The sequence below is a fragment of the Megalops cyprinoides genome, chromosome 12 (assembly GCF_013368585.1).
Source record: "Megalops cyprinoides isolate fMegCyp1 chromosome 12, fMegCyp1.pri, whole genome shotgun sequence".
Taxonomy (NCBI): domain Eukaryota; kingdom Metazoa; phylum Chordata; class Actinopteri; order Elopiformes; family Megalopidae; genus Megalops; species Megalops cyprinoides.
The window spans coordinates 30,231,173-30,252,634 of record NC_050594.1 but is presented as its reverse complement, the minus strand read 5'-3'; the positions used below and the strand labels follow the sequence as shown (position 1 = coordinate 30,252,634).

At 49.5% G+C, this 21,462-nt stretch overlaps 1 protein-coding gene across 1 annotated transcript in view; it reads right to left on the bottom strand.

Moving 5' to 3' along the window:
- Window positions 1-1,448: 1,448 nt before the first annotated feature.
- Window positions 1,449-21,462, bottom strand: part of LOC118786591 (signal-induced proliferation-associated 1-like protein 1) — a 30,392-nt gene continuing 10,378 nt past the window's right edge. Inside the window, exons 7-20 of the mRNA XM_036541744.1 lie at window positions 19,701-20,280; window positions 17,658-17,932; window positions 16,709-16,993; window positions 16,417-16,560; window positions 15,320-15,465; window positions 11,973-12,070; window positions 11,347-11,789; window positions 8,714-8,935; window positions 7,898-8,057; window positions 7,193-7,406; window positions 6,049-6,201; window positions 5,824-5,938; window positions 5,373-5,451; window positions 1,449-4,836 (exon numbers count right to left, since the gene is read on the bottom strand). Of these exons, the coding sequence (XP_036397637.1) occupies window positions 4,693-4,836; window positions 5,373-5,451; window positions 5,824-5,938; window positions 6,049-6,201; window positions 7,193-7,406; window positions 7,898-8,057; window positions 8,714-8,935; window positions 11,347-11,789; window positions 11,973-12,070; window positions 15,320-15,465; window positions 16,417-16,560; window positions 16,709-16,993; window positions 17,658-17,932; window positions 19,701-20,280 (3,058 nt within the window). The 3' untranslated portion in view covers window positions 1,449-4,692. The remainder of the gene's footprint in view (window positions 4,837-5,372; window positions 5,452-5,823; window positions 5,939-6,048; window positions 6,202-7,192; window positions 7,407-7,897; window positions 8,058-8,713; window positions 8,936-11,346; window positions 11,790-11,972; window positions 12,071-15,319; window positions 15,466-16,416; window positions 16,561-16,708; window positions 16,994-17,657; window positions 17,933-19,700; window positions 20,281-21,462) is intronic.

Below are 21,462 nucleotides of genomic sequence, written 5' to 3'. Positions count from 1 at the left end.
AATGCTATACATATGCAGAGAGAAAAAGAGTGAAAGGCTAAAGTCACACCTACTCCCCAGCTTTATTAAGTCAAATCAAAAAGAGCTTCTGCGGAGGAAAGGAAGTCTTTTCTGTATAGTAACTGGCAGAAGCTTGTCTAAGCCTGCAGGACAGTTATTTTGCTGTGGTTAAAATCTTGGATTTTACTTCCGCCAAGTTTACCATGAGGTGGAAAGTGTCCCCAGGCCTAATGAAATAAAAATGTTAAACAGAAAATATATTTTTCTTGGATTTGTTTTAGCATGAGCCATTTCAGAGGATCATTTTGCACATGCACACTATTGCGACTGTTTTTTCCTCTTAAAAGAAACAGTCTCCATGCATTAAAGTTGCTAAAGGGTTATGAAAATAATTTAAGAACCTTGAAACTGAATCACAAACTGGGCTGACTCATTGGCAGATAAGGTTTAACATTTCCACATTTACAGATCTACACAGGAGCAATAAAAGGTTTAACATTTCCACATTTACAGATCTACATAGGAGCAATGACCATCTAATGCATGTTTATCTCATAGGAGGAAATGTAAAAAGATATGTAGCAGTGTACTCAAGTCTATCTGGAACAAGAAATTATCCCAAAGTGGTAAACGGCAAACAGGATGTTGGAATATTGTAAAAAAAAATATACAGTGGGTTACAGAATCCATTTAAGCAGAGTTCTGTCAGCAGGTGCAGAGGGATATTTTTGTAAAATTCACACCGAAACTGGTAAGCACTCATTTCCAAGAGGGTCATTAACAAATGGAATAGCTTACCTTACCAGAGCTCACAGAGGAAAGCGGCGACCCTTGGTGTGTTCAATACACTCTACACTCTAGACTACTGTCGGAAAATTACAAGTGTAGATGGGCTAACCTGGGTCTAAAGTGTGTGAACATGTCTGGTTTGGTGGTGAATGTGTTAACATTGCAATCAAGACATCTCTGGTGGAGAACATCAGGAGCCTTCGGCAACAGCAGATCTTTGCTGAGCTCCACTGATTACACACTGCAAGGTGCCATTATCTGACCGTTACCTTGGAGAAATTGCCCAAGGACAAAAAGGACTAAAAGTCCTAAAACACGCAGGAAAACAAATGCTGTGTTTGTGTGTGGCCTTGTGGATGAAGAAAGGAGACACCTCGTCAGGATTTCCTAATGGCATATAAATTAATTTATTGGCCTAGTCAGCAACTGCAGGAAAAACACATCTCATCGCAGGTGGCAAGCAAGACCTTGTCAATCACATGTCAAAAAAAATTTCAGCACATCCATTTGTTTTTTTAAATTTTTTTTAAGAAACTTTAATACTGTGATCACTGCAAATTTACTCTCTTTTTAATCTCTACATTATACAAAAGAAAAAAAAATCATAGAATATGTAAACAGTACTTTGTTAATTATATTCTTTTAAATGTGCATATAATTCAAAAGATTTTTCCATAAGACATTTTCACTTGGGAGAAAAATAGAGAAAAATACCAAAAGTAGCATTTTCAAAGGCAACACAGACAGGAGACAAGAGCAGAGATCCAGTCTACAGAGTCCAAGGAGAAGATGGAAGATCAGAAGCCACAACATGGCTAAGATGTCTCTTCCAGGAAAAAGGAAAACGAACTAAAACGGCGCAAGTGGTTCTGCACAAGGTTTTGTTCTCAGAATAATCTTCTCAATAATTAGTACAAAAAACAGACAATGTGCAAAGAAAACAGAAGCAATTAAACATTCACATTTCAAAAGTCATCTTTTCCCATTCGTTGCCTTCGAGAAACAAACCAAAGAAGGAAGGGCTCTCACGAACCAACTGGAACAGCAGGAATATGGTGAAACGGGTGTCAAACAGTTTGTTCTCTAACAGTGAACCAAACTGGGTCTCCCTATGAGATGAAGGTCTTCACTGAATGCACCAACGCCTATAGGGATGGAACAGGCGTTGCGCTCCTGATTCCCCCCACTCCTTCCAAAGGAGAATGTGGGGAAAAAGGAGAAGTCACCGAATGTGAACATTTTTGAGGGCTGTTAGCCAGGGATGTGAGGGAGAATGAGTCCTGGAATGTTTACAGGGCCCAATGATGTGATTTGTCAGGGGAATCAGAAGCCCGTAAGAGGCCTGCAGCTTCCCAACAATTCCTATAATAAAACCAACGATCACCCCTCTTAAAACAACTTGGCCCTTTCTCTCCTGCATAGGATTCATTCAGATTGCCATATGGGAAACTATATCAGTGTGAGTATTTCTGGAGCTGCCGCACACCTTGTGGGGCTTACAGCAGCGCGTTCCCTTTCCAATAAGCTCATCTGTGAAGCACTCTGCAAAACCTCGACTGTTACAGCCAATTGAAAATCAATGGTCAACTGACTACGGTATTTCACCTCTCAACTGGGCAGAAATAATTACATGATTACATGAGGCAGAGAGTTGGATTTGGACCACTGACTTACTGCAAAAAGGGTCTTATTTTGTAAGTAAAGGTCAGGCGGGAGGTGCATATTGGCTTAGCAGAAAAAAATCGCCGATGTCTGTAAGATTGATGGAAGGATGGAGAGCTGTTGAGCTGTATTAATAACCTTCCTTAGCCCACCTGCCTCCTGAATGAACAGCCTCTCCCTCTCTCGCTCGCTCCTCTCCCGCTCTCCTTCCCTCCGCCTCTCCCTGCGGCTGCTCTTCCTCAGCATGGTTGGGTAACGGCCGTTTGATGGACAAGCGGCAGAAGTCCTCTTGCTAACCCAGGCCCAGCCGCCATCTCAGAGGAACAGGGTATTTGACAATGTTGGTTTGACACATATAATGCACTGCTTCTTGTAGAGTACATTTACCGAGGCAGGAGGGGAGGGCTCAGCTTTCAAAAGCACAGTGGCTTTCCTATTCATTTTAGAAAGTCATGATGACTCTTCACTGCTGGCTACATGCCATTTGTATGTCGAACCCCCTTGAACTAAATCTCCCTAATGCGTGACAAACGTACACGTTATTCCCTCTCTATCAGAAAACAGAGTGCCAAGCAAAGGCAAGCCATAAAGATGTATGGCCATCTGAGAGTCATCAGAAACTGGTGAGTATACAGCGGATTCCTTTCATCAGTTGTTATACCTGTTAATATCAATAGGTGGCACTGTAGCTACATTAAATAATGCTCGGGAAAAACTGCAATCTTTTAAGACATCAAAAATATAGCAGATGTATTTATGTGATTAATGAACTATAATGGCTAGCTAAATCATGGAAATGACCACTCTAAATGAACTATACACTATGACTTTAGACATCAGTTATGCAGTGCGCATATAGGACCAGGCTGTTTCTATTATAGAAAGAAATAAATTAATCTGAACTCAAATTTCACAAATCATTTCCCCATAAATTTGAAATGCACATTCCTAAAGATGGCAAGACTCTTCAGTTACAGTATGCTACCCTCTTCAGTACATGGCACCACAAAATGCAGGTGTAAAATTGCTTTATTAGAAGCAGCCAACCGTTGTAATCAAAACTAATGCAACTATGTAAGTGTTTAGCAAAGAACTCCAAGTTTCCCCTTTGAGAAAAATAAAAACTAGAAGCTCTTTCCTATTGCTTTTAAAGAGGTACATTTTAAATACCTACATACACTTGATTAATAACATGTTATGGCACCCCAAACAATGTCATCTGTTTTTTTTTTCCAACCGACAAACTGAAATGAGCTGACTGGAATGTTGTCACGCCACTTGAGAAGCCACGGCCCACGATGCACTCTGGGACAGACGTTGCGTCCGCTAACGCTAGCAGCTGTGGTAGTGTCGCATTGGCGTCGTCACCCCACAGAAGCACAAAGGGTGCTGGGGTTTAAACCCCAAAATCTCTCCCCTATTCAGCCCTCTTTGAGTCACAGAAGCAGATTTGTGCTGGTATCTCATGAATGTGCATCTTTTACCCCCCAAAAAACCAACAAAAAAGAAACAACCCATGTTAAATTGTAAGTCAGATATTTGCCGACCAGTGTAGCATCTTGTATCCCTTAAGAGAATGACATGGACCCCTGGAAAGCAGAGTGGTTGCTTCCCATTCCCCATAGTCTGGAGTGATGGCGAGTCGCAGTGAGGAAACCACTGCTTTCACTTCTGATCCGCGGTCAGGTATTCCCAACATCTGTCTGCACTGACTGAGGGCTTGAGTAGCTTATGGCATCCATAGCAATGTGGTGTTGAAAGTTACGATGGCAGATCACTTCAACTGAAGACGGTATAAGCTGAGTGAAGGAAAGAGCACTGTCCATCTTGCAAGGACAGGGGGAGAATCACAGGCCCAAACACACTGCCAAATGCCAACGCATCGCAACAGAGCTGGCACCGTGTTCACGCTCTTGACAGGATCCATTTCTGAACGGACTAAAGGCGGTTGAGAGGACTGTGCAAGAAGAGAGGAGATCGCCCATACGACAGTCCTTCAGCAACAACAGAAAATTAAAAGGGTTAAAACGGTCAAATCCTCACAAAAAATAAAACTGACTGGCTCCGAAGACTGGCACTCTGGAGCTGACTTCTCCTTGAAAGGGTGGGGGAGGGGGTAGTAACTGGAGGGAGACGGGGGATTGGATAAGCTCTGCAGTGGCCAGGTAAGGCTGGAATGTCTTCAGGCATGCACTGGTCCCTACAGGGCTGTGGGGGAGGGGGGGTCTCTCCCGCTCTGGCTCAGTTCATGTCGATGGTGTTGAAGACCCACTCGGTGAACTTCTTCAGCTTGGCCGAAGCGTTCTGGGACTCCTCCATCAGGCGCTGGTTGTCCTCTCGCAGGTTCTGGATCTGGGCCTGCAGGGTGGCCTTGTCCTCCTTCTCCTGGGAGAGGAAGCAGAAAAAAAATCAGTCAGAAAACTCCACTTCCACAATATCACATTTCAAAGTGTACCCCCTGTGTTAGCAATGTTGGACATGTTCCCCAACCGAGTGTGTGCACGCGCGAGCATATGTGTGTGTGTGTGTGTGTGTGTGTGAGTGTATGTGTGAGTGTATGTGTTTGTGTGGCAGTGAGGGGGGAATATCTGAGCTACTGATCAGTGAAAGTCCTCCATGGGACACTGCTGCTGGCATTCCAGAAAAATCCCAGCATGCTTTGGGATGATGTCTGCCAGCAACAAAAGCACCTTCTTCTACTCAGCCTGCTCCAGCTGCGAGCGGGCACCGTTTCCAGACTGTGAGGATTAAACTGGTGGTCTCCGCTGTTCCCAACAGTGCTAAGATAAGAGTGCCAGGGCTACTGAGGTGAAACGCTGACAGAGGCGAGAGGGAGTGAGGCTTTGGGCCTCGGAGCAGATGTGAGGAGGGGCTGCTGTGACTACAGCGACACATCAGCGGGGAGCGGCCCCCTTCCGCACCTTCTTCAGGTCCTCCTGCAGCAGCCGGACCATGGACTCCAGCTGGCTGACCTTCCCCATTAAGCCTGCAGGGATCTCACTGCGGGAGACACACACACACACAACGGGGATGAGGGCAACTGCTGAGCATGTAAATAATGAAGGCTGCCCTCTTAATAAATAATAAAAGCAGCCCTATGCATAAATAATAAACACTGCCCTCTGAATTATCAGCCATGCAGGCGATGGGAGGCCTTTCTCTATACAGCCCTGAAAGAAATTATTTCATTCCTGAACGAACAACACACACATACTTAACCAATCATGGAGCACTCTCACTTTTTACTGACTTGCACACGTTCTCCGTGTGATTTCTTTGAAATTATGGGCTAATAGCAAAGGGTCAGACAGGGACTGAACCTCAGCAGGAGTCCCAAGTAGGACCTGCAGAGAAAAGGTGGGAGGTGCAAACCTGGGGGAGGGGCGGGGCTGCGGGGCAGCCTGCGGCTCGGCATGCTGGGAGCTGGAGTCCTTCTTCTCCACTCTGTGATTCACGTCTTTAGCAGCGAGAAGGGAGGCTCTCTGGACTGCAGGAAGAAAGACAGAGAGAGTTAGAGAGGGACACAGGGTCACTCAGGTGGTACGTGTGGGTCACAGAAGCCCGCGGCTGAGTAATGACCCCTAGTCTGCGACTGACCCTCGAAGGCCTTGGCGGCGTCCACCAGGTGAGACCAGTCCAGGCCGCTGTCGGCGTCGGCGTCTGGGAGGGGCATGAGACCCGGGTCCTGCAGTGGCTGCCTCTGCCGGTCCTGCAGCTCTGACAGGGAGGTGTCAGAGGCCGAGAGGTCACCTGGAGGGGGCGGCAAGAGGGGGGTGAGTCCCTGAGGCTGTCGGCAATCTCTTTCCTTAATGCAGCATGTCCAAACCAAAGAGACACTGAAAATGAGCTTGCCAGCTGGAAAGAATTTTCTCATAAACACAAAAATGGACACCTCTTATGATGCTGAGCCACTTGCAGAACAGCATATCATATACAGGCCTGACGGAATGTGCGAATAATACAACTGGGCAGCAGTGTGGTCTTGTGGTAAGGGGCAGGGCTAATAACTGAAAGGCTGCTGATTCAACTCCCCGCTGGTACTCAGCTGTTGTAACTTTGGGCAAGGTAATTAACCAACAGTTGCCTCAGTAAATACCCAGCAGTACAAACTGATAAAATCATTTTGTAAATTACTCTGGATAAGAGCATCTGTTAAATGGCATTAATGTAATGAAAATGTAATGTAACTGCTGTGCATTTTTCTCAGTCTGTTACAGGTCAGCAGAGCTGAGCTCTGGGGCTCCACTGCCGTTCCCAGCGGTGGCCAGCCCTGGGCCTCATTAGGGGTTTTTACCATCATTATCTACATGTAATTCATTTGATCCCTGAAACATGCTGACCAGCAAGAGTCAAGGATGCTGACCTTTAACATAGCCCGAAAAGCACACAAGGCTGAAACAAACTGAGGATCACACAAGCTGATGCAGGAGAACTGCAACTGCGGTCATTTGCAGTCCGCCTGCAGAGGGCAGCAGTGGTCTACTGGTAATGACTGTGCTGACAGGCATGATGAATGAGCTTAAGCGTGGAAAAATGCTTTATCTCAAAAAATTTGCTTCACATTCAGAGATGCCCCACCCCCAAACGCCACATATGGTACAATAAGGTGGATATGAACGATATTGCTCTTTAATGCTGTTGCATGTATGTTAAAAGGGATCTTCACATTGCTAGGCACACTTGTCTATCAGTCTTGTTACTGTGCGTTCTCTGTAGCCGGGGATTTGACCCTATGACGTACCGTGCAGCTTGACGCCGAGCATGTAGGAGGGCCGGCGCAGGGGTACGGCGCGGGTGGTGGGCGAGCGCGGCACGGTGGAGCAGCTGAACAGCATGTCGCCGGGCAGGGCCGGCTCCACCCTGAAAGAGGGGTCGCGCTGCCCGCTGTAGATGCTCTCGTCCGACAGGGTGCGGTGCAGCGAGCGGCGGTTCGGGGCGGAGCCGGAGAAGGAGGGCTGGCGGAGCGGGGACAACGCAACGTGAGATCAGACTCGGTGCCTGCGCCACATCGCAAGCTAACGTAACGTCAAAGACTCGAGTCCTCAGGAAAGTCTGCACCCTTCCTGTTTCTAATCAAAACTGTGGGACTTCAGCAGTTTTTTAATGCTTTATGAATCTTCTTGATTACTCATACAGTTCATTTATGATGCAAAAGAAAAGCAATCAAGCCAATCTCTTGAGCAGGGGTACTGTGTCTATTGTAGAAATAATAAATAGATACAGAGCTTTAGTATGTTCAAACCTAGAAGTTTCAATATCATAAACTTACAGTAAATCAAGCAGCAGACTCCTCACCTGTTTCCACACTTAAAAATGACAGTAGCGGCACATTTTAGGAACCAAGACTGATGGCTGAAAGTTACCGCAGTAAGCTGTAGAACACTACTCACTACCGCAGCAGTGTAGCGAGCGGACAGTGATCGGCACCGGGTTCGGAGGAGTGTACCTTGCGCTCGTGGCTGACGGGCGGGGGGCTGTCCAGGGCGATGAGCTTCTTCAGGTCCTCCTCCACCGTGGACTTGGTGAGGCGCTGAGGGGACTGCAGCTCCCTCATCACAGCTCTGAGCTGCGGCTGCCTGCCCTCTAGGCCTTCGCTCTGGTGCCTCCTGCAGGAGAGAGCGTGTCACTTCCTGCTCCACGCTAAAGACAGCATGTCACTTCCTGTTCCACACTAACGACATTCGTCACTTCCTGTTCCACACTAAAGCACAGGCACAGCCCATACACCACAGCACACCTCATGCAACTGACTTTACTAGCAATGCATGCTGGGACCATCCTGCAGAGACAGGTTTTTGAAGTTTCCCAGAAGAGTGAAACTTTGTGCTTGGTCAGAATGTTTGGAAAGACCACTCTGTTGCTTCAGGTGAAAATGCAGTGTTACAGTGCTATATACATGAGTAAAAAACATTAAATAAAGCAAAATGCTTGTAAACGTTTTGTAAATACATAAAATACAAAAATTCATAAATGCTTTTACTGTACATTCCCATGAGGTAACAACCAAATTAATAATGAAGAAGCAAGAAGCAGCAGATCCTGAATCATTGCCATCAATGTTTTCCACATATCTGGTTTGCAGCCACTGATCTAGGTACAGCGTTTGAAGGGAGGAATTCAGCTGCTGTGCTACGTTTGGCCACAGTGTGGAGAAGTTACAAGCCTTCATTCCATCTCTTCTGAAGGGGACCCTTTTAAAACCCAGCAAGCTTTAGAGCTCAGCTGTGATGCATGTTGACGTATCACCCCCCCCCCCGCTTACTTGCGTGCCTCTCCGAAGCCCACAGAGTTGATAGTGCCCCCCGGCTTCCTCCAGCCAATCAGGTACTTGCTGGTGGCGCCCTGGCGGGGGTAGAAGCTCTTGGGCCCCGGCGAGAGGGAAGTCTGGGAGGTGGGCGAGGTGGGCGGGGCCGGCTCGTCTCGGGGCGAGCTGCGGCTGGATCCCAGCACCACCGGGCTGCCGGAGTGCCTGGAGCTCAGCGTGCTAGGAGAGGGAGAGAACAGGCCACCGTCAATGCACAGACCCCAGATCAGCATGCGACTCGCACACACATACAGCTTCTATGCAGAACATGATTCAGTTCACTGAGCCAAGGTCAAAACAGAGAACATGGATCCCAAGCATGGATCCCAGGACCCACGTCAGCATACGCAGCTCAGATCAGTGTAGAGTATAGAGATAAATGAAGGCCACAATAAGCACTGGTCACAGTCTGAAACAGTAAACAGGACAGTGATATTTTTCTGTCCTTTCGGTCGTGTTCTGAAAGTACATACAGAATGCATCTGTTAATGTTGTGGTAAAATCTTGCAAAATGTGACACTGCAAGGGCAATATGCATTGGTGCATCACTGCATATCCTGACGCTATTTATGTGTTTAACAGGCAAGACATAACCAGAATGTAGAAAAATCCTCAGAATGTACGCTTATGTAGCATGTACAACCAATTCTTTATGGCCCTCTTGCATATCGACCCACGTGCTTAGAGAGATAACAACACATTCCACAGTGGCAATGTTCCTTAAAACGGGACACGGTGCACCAGGCCTGCCCCACAGCAGCGCTGTCTGCCTCTGCTCAGCACAGATCACCGCAGACAGCCGCTGAGTGACAGGAAGAGGCACTCGGTACATTGGGATAGACCCCTGTATTTGTCCCCCAGGCTGGGGTCCCCATAGCTGTGAGGCAGGCTACCAGCAGCTCTTAGGACCTGCAAGCCCCAGCAGTGACTCGTGCACCAATCAGCTCCCAGGACATATCGCCCCCCAATCACGCATCCTTTGAAATCACCCTGCTGTAATCACACACCTCCCCGTGTGCATCACACTCCACGACGCAAAGTGCGGCCAGCTTCAGGAGGCAGCCTCCTTACCGTCACACAGAGGCCGGAAGAGCTCTGAAGGTCTCCAGCGATGATGGTGTGTACGTGTGCGTGTACGCGTGGTAGAGTGTTTGGTGTCTCTGAGCTGGAGTGTAGGCCGTGTGTGGTATAGAGAGCTGTGTGAGTGTGTGTATATGTGTGTAGCAGTGAATAAATGCATGCATTTATCCCAGACACTAAAGGGGCATGGAGGATGTCGGAGAGCCTGGCCGGAGAATTGGGCTGATCGTATGACCTCACCAACCAGGGCCTCCCTCTCCTCCCGCAGAGTCAGAAGTAGCCAGCACCTCCCTGTCAGAGTCTTTGATGCGGTGAGTTGCAGAAAGTCTACATTTACTGCAGCTTCTTCGGAGAGACATCAGCATATCAAACACCAGCGGCTTCTCTCAGCTGAGCTCCGCTTCAAGGGAGATGCCCTCCTCTTTTTTCTGAGGGCTTCACACTTCAAATGGAATTATTCTCAAGTTCCCACAGTCCAGGCAGAGACGGTGCTGCTTTCAGGAAGTTTTCAAGCAGTTTTAGGCCAAAGTGCACCTGGGCACTTGCCCTGAGGCATGGCATGTTGTGCAGGAAAAAAAATTAGTTTTCTGTTTTATGTGCACAAGTAACAATGAAGGAAAACTCAAAACTGCAGTACTAGTTCTCAGAGAGTCTGAGAGAATTACTACTATACTGTATATTTTAAAAATATATTTTAAGGAAACAATATGAACTAAGGGTGAGGGATTCGTATCCTGTAGAATTCCATACAGGGTTTATTAGTTTTCTGTTTTATGTAAATACCGCAACAAGGGTCAGAGTTTTTGGTGTGAGGCTAATAATTGGTGAGAAAACTTATTTATAAAAAAATTTCAGTTTTCAGGTACGCTGGATTAAACAGTTTGATGTTTGATAGTAACTTTCAAAATCAAACATCTTATAAAACCTCTCTGTTGGAGTGTGATGCTCCATAGGAAAAAATGTGACTCACAACAGAATATCAAAGCAAAAATAACAAGGGGAAATTGTTAAGGGCGCTGCATCCTTGAACCTTTTTTTCAACCGTTTCATGAGCTTCTTCATTCGACATAAAAGCCTGGCTCTTTTCATGCCATCTTCCTGAGTACTCAGACTAACTCCTGTGGTGCGTGAGTTATTTTAAAACCAGATAAGACGAGGAGAAAACTTCAGATGCAAAGGTAGCGTTGTGAAAGGGGGGGAGGGGGGGGGGGGTCTGCAGCTAATGTTTGCGAGTGCTTCCATCTCCTCTTTTTCCCCCAGGAGAGTGAAGCAGTGACACTGCCGAATGAGAACGCGGCTTCCAGGTCAGAGCAGACCGCCAGCGCTTTTCTCGTCTGCTCCCCCCTGACTGAAGGCTACATTTCCAAACCACGAGGACGAGCAGAATGGACCGCAGTGCGTGTTAACGGCTGTGGAGTTAATGAAAGGTAAGAGTGCTATGGGATGCTGTTCCTACATCACCCTGTGTGTGATGAGTGGAGGTCTTGTGTGAAAGAGCGGCGGCCCAGTACCTGGAGTGGGACGCCACGTCGCTGAGGCTGAAGGAGCTGCCGTCCCGCACCAGGGGGTACGTGGAGGGGCTCTTGGCGGGGCCCTCTGAGCTCGCCAGTGGGACGGGGGACTCCGCGGGCAGGGGGGACCTCTCCGCTCCCGCGCCTCCGCCCCCCTCCTTGGGGCTGGGCCAGGGGGAGGCGGCCTTGTCGCGGGGCCCGGGCGCGCCGGCGGCCAGCAGAGAGCCGGAGCTGCCGTGCGCGGCCCCGTATGAGGCGGCATCGATACCGCTGTCCGCCGACGCCCCCTGCAGGTAGCCGCCGCCGAAGCCGTTGGTCTCCGAGTCGGGCCGCTCGGCCGTGCCGCCCCCGATCTCGTACCACTTCTCGTCGCTGTGCGCGCCGCTGGAGGCGTTGCTCGACAGCGTGTTGCTGCTGGAGTGGCTGGAATAGGGCGCCTCCGTCTGTGAACACGGGAGAGGAAGCAGGCAGCGTGTCATTTCCTGTTTAGCTGACAGCCCCATCCTTTTCCTGTATGCTTTCAAGGCCTCTCTAAAAGCTGGGCGAGGGGAAGGTAGCGAGTAGCTGTCTGCCAAATGAGCTTTCTTTTTTATCCTGGATGTCTGCTGTGTTGTGAGGCTTCTCACCTGGTTGCTCTTGTTGGGGGACAGGTGGATGACCTGCTCCTGCCGCTGGATGCGGGGCACCCCAGAGATGGGCGGGCCAGACTTGGTGACTGACAGCTCTGAAATGCAAAGGGAAGCCAGTCAGAGTCACAGTACACATAACCTGAACTACACTTCCTTCACCGTCTCATTCACACAGCAGACACACTGGGGTACACTCACATATGCTCACAGTGACACATAAACTGAAGAAAATGCGGGCACTGAGAACAGGAGAAAGGCCAGCTTTTCCATCTGCTTCAGCACCGGTTATCAAAAATATACATATTAACCAAAATTCACCTGGCTCTAACGAGCTCTAATCTTTAATCGTTTCTCTTCACAGATATGAATTCCAAGCTGAAGATTTGGGTGCCGCACCCTCTCCCATCTTTTCAAAACCAGTGCCAGTGTCTCTGCACTCCCTGGCGCCCCTCCATAACAACTGTCAAGCTGGGCGATTTCCCAGCCCGTAGCAGCACTGTCTCTCCAGGGTTTTAAAAGGATGTTGGATTTAGCGGGGCGCACCTGTCCCGCGCAGACGGGCGCATGGCGGAGGCCTTGATTAAATGTCCGCGGGAGGCGAATTTACAGCCTACTGGTCACAAATTTCACCACCTGTCGTCTGGCGTACACAGGAGGAATTCCAATCAGGTCAGAATGACCACTGCGACATACAGCACCGACAGAGCCGTACACTGTGTTCTGAGTTCAGAGTCATACAATACAGGTTTAGGACAGTTTGTTTTATTCGCCCCTCTGAAGGCCTCTGAAGAAAGGCAGCAGCCAGCGTACCCGCGGTTTTTACTCCGGGAAAACTGCGGACCACCCACACAGGACAGTGTGACGCTGCAATGTTGTGCAGGATATGTGATAGGGGCAGGTTCCAGCCTAACCAGCAGTGTGGAGTCAGTAGTGTGGTGTTATGGAAAAGGGCTCATAACTGAAAAGTTGCTGGTTCAATTCCCACTAGGGCAATGCTGTTGTACCCTTGGGCATCACATTACATTACATTATTGGCAGTTAGCAGACATTCTTATCCAGTGCAACTTACATTGGTTACTTTTTTTTTTTACCACCCTTTTAAACAGCTGGATATGTACTGAGGTAATTCTGGGTTAAGTACCTTGCCCAAGGGTACGACAAGCAGTGCTCCAGTGGGAAACTGAACCAGCAACCTTTGAGTTACAAGTCCTGATCCTTTCCACTATGTTACACTGCTGCCCTGGGCAAGTTACTTAATCCAAACTCGCCTCGACATCCAGCCGTATGAATGTACAAAACTGTAACCTCTGTTAGTTGCTCTGGATAAAAGCCTCTGCTAAACGACAGCAATGTAATGCAATTTAATGTATCCAGAGAGTCACACAGTCCACCGACTCCAACTAGGCCTCACTTAGGAATCATCTGTCCCACAAATGTTTCAGTTCAACTGAGTAAAACAGAGAAAAAAAAAAAGAACTCAAGACACTACAAAACAAAGACATGCCATTCAGGCTGCCACCATGACACGTGAAAGCTTTGACATCAAATGCACTGTGACACAGTGTTCGGCTGTATGTGTCTTAAAATATCTATCTGAAAATGAAATGATATACCACTTCTTCTATTGTGATGTAACTGGGTCAGACTGAAGAAGTGGTCAAACGGAAGGAACAGAGGAGCAATAGGTGGCCAGCAAAGGACCCAGGCAGGAAAAAAAATAACCCAGAGGGAGCATGATAAAAGGGGGCCTTCCGCTGCACAGGGCCGTCGTGGGCAGACGACCACATAAAAGAGCGGGAAAAGGGAACGCAGACGGGCGGATGTGGTCAGGCCAATGGAAATGGTGGAAAGCAGCGGGGGAAAACACAGCGGAGAATGAGACGGCGTCTTTAAGGCCGGACAGGCGCTCCGCTGCCAGCGGCCGCGCAGCGGCTTTGGAAAGAGCGGCCCGACGAGTGTGGGAAAGCAGTGGGCGGGACAGCGGAAGGGAGAGAAGGGAGCTCTGCGCCTGAAGGGAGAGAAGAGACCAGCACAAACACCTGTCCCCACACCGGCTACACGCAGGAAGAATGGCCTCTCTCTGCATTTACATTTAGTCATTTAGCAGACGCTCTCGTGCAGAGCGACTTACAATAGCGCGTACGAAAGAGCAGAGACAATCCCCAATCCCGTGTCGCAACCAGGAGTAGGAGTCATCACGCCGCATTACACAGCAATCTGCTAAGTGCTACAGTAGGTGTGGCAGGGTGAGTCTGAGCCATTCTGGTGCTGATCTACAAAGACCGAGAGAGTGAAAGAAAAGAGGACCCTTCAGATGGCGCTGTGCCTCTCCGCCGTTGCTCAGGGCGGGAGGCGTGTTCCTGGCGTGTTTGCGTGATGCGCGGCTGAGGTCGCGCCGATGCTCTTGTGACGAGTGATGTAATAATCAGACTCCCGGTGCAATGCCACTCCGTCTGAGCCACCGCGGCGACGCTAACGCTGAGTGACAGGGACCGCCGCTGACGTAGAGGGGCCCCCGCCGAGGCCCTCGGGAGAGGCTGATTTCCAATCAGACCCCTCCGGAGGGGGAGCTCAGAGGCGACCACAGACAGCCCCGGCTGCTCAGCTGAAAACAGGGGCAGCATGCGGCTTCCCTTCGTCTCATAATTATCCCAAACCCGCTTCGTGAGTTTAATTAGCGTTCCAATTTAAAAAGGGATCTCCTGTCTGCAGCTGATTACTTCCTAACTTCAATGCACCTGTGATAGAAAGTCTTAGTGCAGTTCACCAATAATAATTTCAGTTACAATGGAAAAAAAGAGAATTAAATAAGAAAGTGGTCTTGAGATCAAAATGATCTTTGCTCATTTTTTTTAATAATCAAAAATGACTAAATGTAACCAGAGGTAGAAAGACTTGTACACCGCAAACAGGTTTTGTAGTGCTCCAACATTTACACACCACTGTATGAAAAGGACCGTGGGTAGCGTGTAAGACCCCACAGATCACATGCGTTTACAGAGAGGCTTATCTGATTCCAACAGCTGCGTTGCCGTGGTCCTCCTCTGCTTGGCAACCGCTTATCCTTGGAGAGGATTCATGATGTTTACACTGCCTTGGAATGGATGCTTTTAATCTCCGGCAGATTCCAGAGCCTCTTTGAAAAGTACAGCTGTGTTTTCACTCCAATGATCTGGTGTATGCGCCTGAGCGGCAGGGGTTGGGACCTGAACCTTGAACTTGCCGTCCTGCGTGTGTTACTGACTCCCTGTCCAGTCCTGGAGCATCACGTTCCAGCCTCATCTTTCACACATAAGAGCCCAGTGTTGCACAGCCACGCCCCCCTTCGTTTCCACTCCTCTCACCTGCAGAGGATCTGTCGGCCCCGCCCCCAGCCCCGCCTCCTTCCTCCGACCTCGGCCAGCTGGGCGTGGACTTGCCGCTGCCCCCGCCCCCTTCCCCGACGCTCTGCCTGTCAACAGGCAGCGGGGAGTTCCTGCTGGCCCCGAACCTAGAAAAAGAGAAGCGGGCGGGCGCCATGATTCCCTCTCCAGCATTCAGTCACGTTGCTGCATTCACAGGGCATTTGTGTTCTGCCCCCTGTCTTCTTTGCATTCAGATGTTCCCATCTCACTGTAATCCCCTTGCTGAATGTCATTAGAGATTTCATTAGAGAGGCAGATTTAATTAGACAATGTTCCTCCGCTAATAAAAGCTGGATTAATGTATAAATCTATGGAGTAAAGTGTCTCATGAATAGCAATTTTGTTCAAACCACTGTAAACGAACAACTGCCCTGCTGTGTGTGACTGGGGATCCAAGATCACACAATCATAGGCGAGGCAATGGTACATATTTAATGAGACTGTAAATGAAATAGCCTAATAAACTGGGTCGTTCATTTTCAAGATAAATACTCACGTATTCAACGCAATGCATTTAAGTGCGCCACTTTCTAGTGTGTTAAAACTTTTTAAAATAAAAAACCTACTACTAAACTGCATTTTCAAAACAAAAAAAAACTTTTCTAACATTTTGCCCCAAGATTAAAACATTCTCCCCTGAGATGACTTCAAATCCTACTTTCATTTTGAATACCACTGAAGTAAACACTTGCACAAACTATTTGAAAACAGCAGAGGAAAACTGACATACTGTTCACATGGTTCTGTTTGTCAGCAATCAATCAAAACCGCTACTAAAAAACATTATTAAAAGCCCTGCGAAGCATTCAGTGCCTGCACCCTGTAAAAAAAAAAAAAAAAAACCCACGTACAAAAGAAATAAACGCAATAAAAAATAAAACCTTTGACATGTGAACAAGTTGGATTTAAAAAGATTAGAAAAAGCAGGTCACAGAAGTCGCGACCCTGGTGCATTACATCAGCTAAGAGGAAGAGAAGAAAGCATTAGCGGCTGTGTGGATTATCCCTCTGTTCGACCGGGTCTGAGCGGGTCTTACCCCTCCGGCATGGACTTCTGCCGCCAGTGCGCCGAGCCGCCGTCGCTGGAGTAGGAGAGCATGCTGGGAGAGTTGCGGTTGTGCGGCGAGCGGCCCATCACGATGGAGGAGGCCAGGGCGTAGTTGTCCGAGCCCGGGGAGAACCTGAGAGGAGCAGGGAAGAGAGGGCAGGAACAGGAAAAGAGAAAACAGGAAAACCGGTGAGGGGAAAAAAAAGGAGAGGTTGGTGGCCATTTTAAGTGAGACCGTCATCCTCTCAGTTTGTTCCCGTGGTTGTCCCGGAGTACCGCACCTCTTGGGGTCGAGGGGGCGCCCGTCGCTTGACACGCTGCGGGGGATGACAGTGGTCCGCTCGGCGGGCAGTGCCTTGCCGATGCTGCCCCCCAGGCTGACGGCGCGGCTGGGCGTGGCCCCGTGGGCCTGGGAGGAGGCCGACAGGGACTGCTGGGGGCTGGGGGACGGCCGCTGCCACTTGTTGTTGTTGTTGCGGAAGGGGAACTTGTACTCGTAGGAGACACCCTCCGTGTTGGTCTTGTACTCCACCATGGGCAGACGGGCAAACAGCTCCGAACAACCCCTGCGGGGAGAAGGGTCACACACTGATCATTCCCAAGCAGGGAAATACAGGAACAATACAGGAAAAGGGCTCTCCATATAAATGGCTGTGAAACTCCCTCAGTTTTAAAATACATTACTGTCATTTAGCAGACACTCTTATCCAGAGCAACTTACATTGTTTATTTTAATCATTTATACAGCTGGATATTGAGGAAATCGTGGGTGCCTTGTACTTTGCCCAAGTTTCAACAACAGTGCCCCAGCAGGGATTCAAACCAATAAACTTTTGGTTACAAGCTCCTTACCGCTGTGCCACACTTTTAATGCACCTTTCAATCTTTTAATAAGATGGGGACACACAGATACAGTTGGTACGACTGATTAAGTGACGCATCTAAGCAGCAGTGTGGTGTAGAGATAAGGAGCAGCGCTTGTAACTGAAAGGTTGAAGGTTCAATTGCCTGCTGGGGCACTGCTGTTGCACCCTTAACGTACTTAACCCACATTTGCCTCAGTATCTAGCTGTATAAATGTATGAAAAATTGTAACTTCTGTAAGTTGCTCTGGGTAATAATGTAATGGAATGGATCTATAGGCCCAAGTGAGAAATACAGAGTCAGATAAAGGGAGCGCCTGACAACCAGAGCAGGCGCGACGCGGCGTTCAGAACACTGAGCTCGTACCTGCGCGGGGTGGAGTCCTCGTGCGGCGGGATGATCACCACCTTGACGGTGACGGAGGTGCGCAGCAGGTCGATCATCTGCTCGTGGGACAGCGTGGCCACCGCCACCTTGCAGATCTCCACCAGCCGGCTGCCCTGGCGCAGGCCCGCCTGCCAGGCGTAGCCGTACGGCTCCACTTCCGCCACGATGCCCTCGTAGTTGACGTGGAAGCCCAGCTGGCCCAGGCCGTTCCTGCGCAGGGTCATCTCTGTCGTCTCGCAGCCCTTCGTCAGGAGCTGGGGGCGCGGACACGCGAGGTCGAAAATCATGACCATTCGGATAGAGTTTTACCTCAAATAAACCTCTCAAGGTGAGATATATGATTACAGATATGACAGGAACAAATCAGAGATCGGTAAGGTCATGTCCTCAACTAATGAACGTATTTCAATGACAGACAGCCACGTCTAGCAGTAATATACAGATTTTAACAGCCTGTATGAGTGAGCTTTGAATCTACAGGTCAGGAAGGGGATAAAATAAACCTTTTTCCTCATCAGGCCTCCAAAAAGGATCAAAGGTGGTCACGACTGAATCAAAATGCACTGCATTTTTCCATTTTCTACACATGCCAATTTCAGCTGAAATGCTCAAATGCTGAAATTTCAGCAAATTCCGCTGTGTATGGAATGACAGAAGTTACACCTGAATAAATACACAATGCTCAAAGCACACTGAAGGAAGTGATAAGCATTTTAAAGCACTGCAGTCCATGGGCCCGCTGCCCGCTGCAGACAGCAGAGGCATTCCTGATGTGAGGGGCATAAAGAGGAGAGTGGGGAAGAGAGAGGCAGGAAGGTGAGCACTTCAGCTGAGAGTCCCTGAGAGGCGAGGCTGAGAGCCACTCCAGCTGAAAATAAACAGGGGCTGACAGAGCGTGCGGGGCCTGGACGGGGCGGCCGAGGGGGGCGTGGCGTCAGGGGGGAGACGCGTCTGTCCAGGGCGCTGCCGGCTCAACGCCACGAGTGCTCCACCGGGCCCTCGGACACTGAACACCAGGCGCGTTAATCGACAAGCTCCGCCCGGGAGAACGGCTAAATAAACACTTCCACTTTCCTCCCACACTCCGATGAATAAATAAAAAAGGCACAGAAACATACTGGGGAGGGTTGGGGGGTGGGAAGAAACGTTCCTTTAGCTGCCGCAGATGTTTCAGACTCCAGGGACTGAGCTTTGTGTGTTTTACCCTGAGAGGCTCTCCGCGTTTGCTCGCTCACCCGGCAGAGTTTGCCGATTCTGAGGCCTTAAAAGGGTGTTAGAGCAAAAAAAAAAAAAACAACCCGCCTGAGGCGAAGATTTGATATGTACAGGTGGGTGCTGTCAGAGGTAATGCGCGCCGGATGCATCACCCTTCAATTAAACTGTACAAACAGCGAGCGGAGAGTGGGGAAATGCAATTACTAACATCCTGGCTGGGGCTGCCCGGGTAAGGCTCCTCACGGCACATCTGAGGGCCTGTAACGAGGCCGTGCGCTTGACGCCACGCCCTCCTCCGGGCCACCACATCAAGGCCCAGGCAGGAACGCCTGACAGCACATGACGGTTCCCCGTGATTGACAGCGTCCCGAGTAAACAGGCCAGACGCCAAAGATAAAAGCCACACGGTGAGAGGTGGCGGCGGTAAACTGCATTAACAGAGGCACAATGAATCACAACCTTTTGTTGTGTCAACATTCTTCGCGTCTGGCGCTCCCTCATAACTGAAAAGCATGTCAACATCATGTATTCTATGCTGTCACTGACACTGGATATGTTATAAATTGGAGTGTTAATATGTTTACTTTTATTTAAGTAATTAGAGGGTATCTTTATCCAAGGCAGCTCACAACTGAAGGCTTTATATGTGAACACATACTGCTAGATATTTACAGAAGCAACATTACAATGTATCAACACAATGTATTAAACCCAAAGCAGCACAGATTCCCTCTATAGAATGTAGTTATGAACTACTGCGAGTCATTGATTAGTGTATTTAATTATATATGAGTGATGCGGGCTCACCTCCAGGCGCTTGACGACCTCACGGAAGTCCTCGGTGTTGTTGTTGGCAGAGCGGAGCGAGATGCTCTCCCCACGCTCGTAGTAGACCTTCATGGAGGCGGGGCTTCCTAACGTCCAGCCAATCACGTCGCGCACCGAGCAGTTGAAGACCGCGGCCTTGGCCTCCGGGTCGAGCAGCACCAGCAGCTCGTTGGAGACGGCCAGCAGGCCCTCCAGCTCGGCGCCGGCGCCGTGGTCCTCCACGTGCACGGGCCAGGTGATGGCGCCCGGGCTGCGCAGCTCCGCCCCCGCGTACGGCCGGCTCTTCTCCTTGCGCTTGTGCGCCAGCGAGATGAAGGGGAACTTGCCCGACGGGTCGATGGGCGTGCTGGTGACGTGGCGCTCCGCCAGGTCGCGCAGGTACTCCTGCCGCGTGCGCGTCGCCATGGCGCGGAACTTCTCCGACTTGTGCGCCGCGTTCTCCGCGTTGATCACCTTGGCCAGCAGGAAGTCCCGGAAGACCGTGGACTTGGGGAAGGTCACGCCCTTGGGGATGGGGGGCCCGAAGGAGGGGACGTCCCTCGAGCGAGCGACGGCCACACTGGGGAGAGAGGACACAGGGGCGGGCCTTAAACAGCTACACTCACCACACAACAGGGAAAACCCTCCCTCCAGTCTGAACACCGCGTAAGCCTGGTGAAAGCGCTCCAAAAACCGTTTACGGCACTACTTTCCCATACCAATGCCAGCGTTTAGTGTTGTGTTGGCATGGATGGTTTGCGTATCAGCTGTTAAACACGGTTCCAACTGAGCTTTGATTTATCACAGTCAACAGTTCCAAGTTTTTTGTGTGATCAGCTCAACTAAAGCCAACAGACACTGGAAGATTAAAAGGCTGGTGTTCATAAACACTGTAAAATCACGGAGAGCGCCACCTGGTGGCTATTTATCTTGTTCCGGCTCCATTTAGACAACATAAAGGCTCCAAGCTGTCATGCTGGCAATGCCACTTAAACATTCTACCAGATCTCCCATTCTGAAACCGATCAAGACAGAAACAGACCTGCATGTGAAACGATTTGTAAATAATTCTTTTTATTTCCTGTGCTCGTCTGGGGGATTGCTGCAAATCCAGAGTGCGCAAGAAACTGCAAAAACATCATGTCAATCACAACGGGACAAAGCAAGAGGTGCAGACAGCAAAGAATGAGAGCTGCTGCTCTGGGATGTCTGGCAAAAAGCTTCATTTTTTGAGCCTGTTTTCAAATAAACTCAAAGTGGGTCTGCTATAGCTATTACTACATGTAAACAGAAATAATCTTTGAGCCCAAACAAACCCAAAAAACAGCCCTTTGTTTTCGCATTACTGGCGCATCCACAGGGACTGCGGTGGGGGTGGATCCGGAGCTGTTTTAGGTTTAGCTCTCCAGCCTCACGCAGCTTCCCACCTCAGCAGATGCGCCGCCCGAACAGCTCTGAGTCCACGGAGAGAAAGTCGACTTCTCCGCACAACCCCCGCCCCTGCTCTCAACCCCCCCCCTTTTTCCCCTCTTTAATGAATCTCCTGGAATGGACACGTTAAGCTTCCTGTGCCGTCTGGTATGCGAGGAACTCGGGACAGCCGCCGGAGCGAGGCGGGATCCAGCTTGGGGTTTGTTTGGAGAGCGCCCCTGTCCCAGGCTCAGGGCGCGCGCACTGTGGACGGCTCCTTCAAGAGGAGAAAGCCGGAGCAACTAAGGAGGGGGCCCCCCCAGGGGGGGTCCTGACCGCTGAGAGGGGGCTA